At 42.0% G+C, this 1,889-nt stretch overlaps 1 protein-coding gene across 1 annotated transcript; it reads left to right on the top strand.

Moving 5' to 3' along the window:
• Nucleotides 1-280: 280 nt before the first annotated feature.
• Nucleotides 281-1,082, top strand: LOC129496170 (40S ribosomal protein S6-like). The gene has a single exon (XM_055304212.1). The coding sequence runs from the start codon at nucleotides 321-323 to the stop codon at nucleotides 1,068-1,070; it is 750 nt and encodes a 249-aa protein (XP_055160187.1). The 5' UTR covers nucleotides 281-320; the 3' UTR covers nucleotides 1,071-1,082.
• The last annotated feature ends 807 nt before the right edge of the window (nucleotides 1,083-1,889 follow it).

Below are 1,889 nucleotides of genomic sequence, written 5' to 3'. Positions count from 1 at the left end.
GGAAGAAGGACCCCGACACTTCCCCTGCAAGGACAAATCCCCTTAAGAAGAGAGAATCTGGGTGCTACTTAGGACCCTGACCCCTAACCCAGGCTGCATTTAAAGTAGATGAAATTTTTAAAGACTTCCAACATTCATGTCCCAGTCCTGGATCAACAGGATCATCTACAGAAGGAGCTCTCAAGCTTTTAAAGCTTCTCAAATGATTTCAACGTCCACCAATTTTGGAGGCTACAGCTAGATGATCTGGTTAAAAATAAAAATAACTATAGTTGGGGTCTCTTTTTCGTGGCGCCTCCGAGGCGGTAGGCCGCTTCAGGATGAAGCTGAACATCTCTTTCCCAGCTACTGGCTGCCAGAAACTCATTGAAGTGGATGATGAGCGCAAACTGCGTACCTTCTATGAGAAGCGTATGGCCACAGAAGTTGCTGCCGATGCTCTGGGCGAGGAATGGAAGGGTTACGTGGCCCGAATCAGTGGTGGCAATGACAAACAGGGCTTCCCCGTGAAGCAGGGTGTCTTGACCCATGGCCGCGTCCGCCTGCTGCTGAGTAAGGGGCATTCCTGCTACCGACCCCGGAGGACTGGAGAAAGGAAGCGCAAATCTGTTTGGGGTTGCATTGTGGATGCCAATCTCAGTGTTCTCAATTTGGTTATTGTGAAAAAAGGGGAGAAGGATATTCCTGGACTCACGGATACTACTGTGCCTCGTCGCATGGGGCCCAAAAGAGCCAGCAGAATCCGAAAGCTTTTTAATCTGTCAAAAGAAGACAGTGTCCGCCAGTATGTTGTTAGAAAGCCCCTACACAAAGAAGGTAAGAAACCTAGAACCAAAGCACCCAAGATTCAGCGTCTTGTTACTCCACGTGTCCTCCAACACAAACGTCGGCGTATTGCTTTGAAGAAACAGCGTACTAAGAAAAATAAGGAAGAGGCTGCAGAATATGCTAAACTTTTGGCCAAGAGAATGAAGGAGGCCAAAGAAAAACGCCAGGAACAGATTGCCAAGAGACGGAGGCTGTCCTCTCTGAGAGCTTCTACCTCTAAGTCTGAGTCCAGTCAAAAATGAGATTTTCTAAGAGTGACAAAATAAATAAGATCAGACACCAAAAAAAAATAAAAAATAAAAAATAAATAACTATAGTTAAAAAATAAAAATAAATTCAAAATAAATTTGCAACAGAATTAGGATGACTCCTTTCTAATCAAGGGCTCTTTGTATGGTGGAAGGAATTGTTGCAAATAAATTTTAAAGCGGATACACACATTGAAGGGCTATTTAGTAAATTGCAACTGAAGAAGACATGAGTGCATGCTTCAGTAAGGTAGGGCAATAGAAATCAAATTGAAAGCCCCAGGAGGAGGAAATCACCAGGGTCAGTGAAAGTTTGTAGCCGGGGAGATTATGTCACATATTTACATTATTATTTAATTGTATGTTAAACAGGATTTGTAAAATGAACTACAAATCCAAATACCCCCACAGAGGCAGAGTGCTAAAAACTTTCATCTCAGGTTGACGTGGATTAGAGATTTGAAAGCCCACTTCTCCTTTTACCATGTCAAATTATAAAAGGGAAAATAAAATGCTGATTCTAGTCTCTAATGAAAGGTAACTGTACAGTTATTGGAAACATACTTCCAAGGCAAAAGCGGATCCTATTACAGCACAGAGCGAGGCCTGCATCTTCCTACCTTAAGGTTTTGATGGTGAGATTGCTGTTTACTTTCATCTGGTTTTCATTTGAAAAATCCCATCTGTGTTAAGCCTGAAAGAATTGTAAAAATACTAAAGTTACAAGCATTTAAGTAAGGTGAACAGAATTTCCTGGGTTTACTTTGCTAAAATGATGTTTAAAGAAGATTTTGGTGATGTAGGCTGTGAGAC

This window comes from Nyctereutes procyonoides, unplaced genomic scaffold (assembly GCF_905146905.1).
Source record: "Nyctereutes procyonoides isolate TBG_1078 unplaced genomic scaffold, NYPRO_anot_genome, whole genome shotgun sequence".
Taxonomy (NCBI): Eukaryota; Metazoa; Chordata; class Mammalia; order Carnivora; family Canidae; genus Nyctereutes; species Nyctereutes procyonoides.
Note: the sequence above shows the minus strand (reverse complement) of the source record. Positions and strands in the feature narration are given on the sequence as shown.

Coding starts and splice junctions, on each gene's coding strand:
- LOC129496170 (XM_055304212.1), top strand. CDS start 321: ATGAAGCTGAACATCTCTTTCCCAGCTACTGGCTGCCAGAAACTCATT.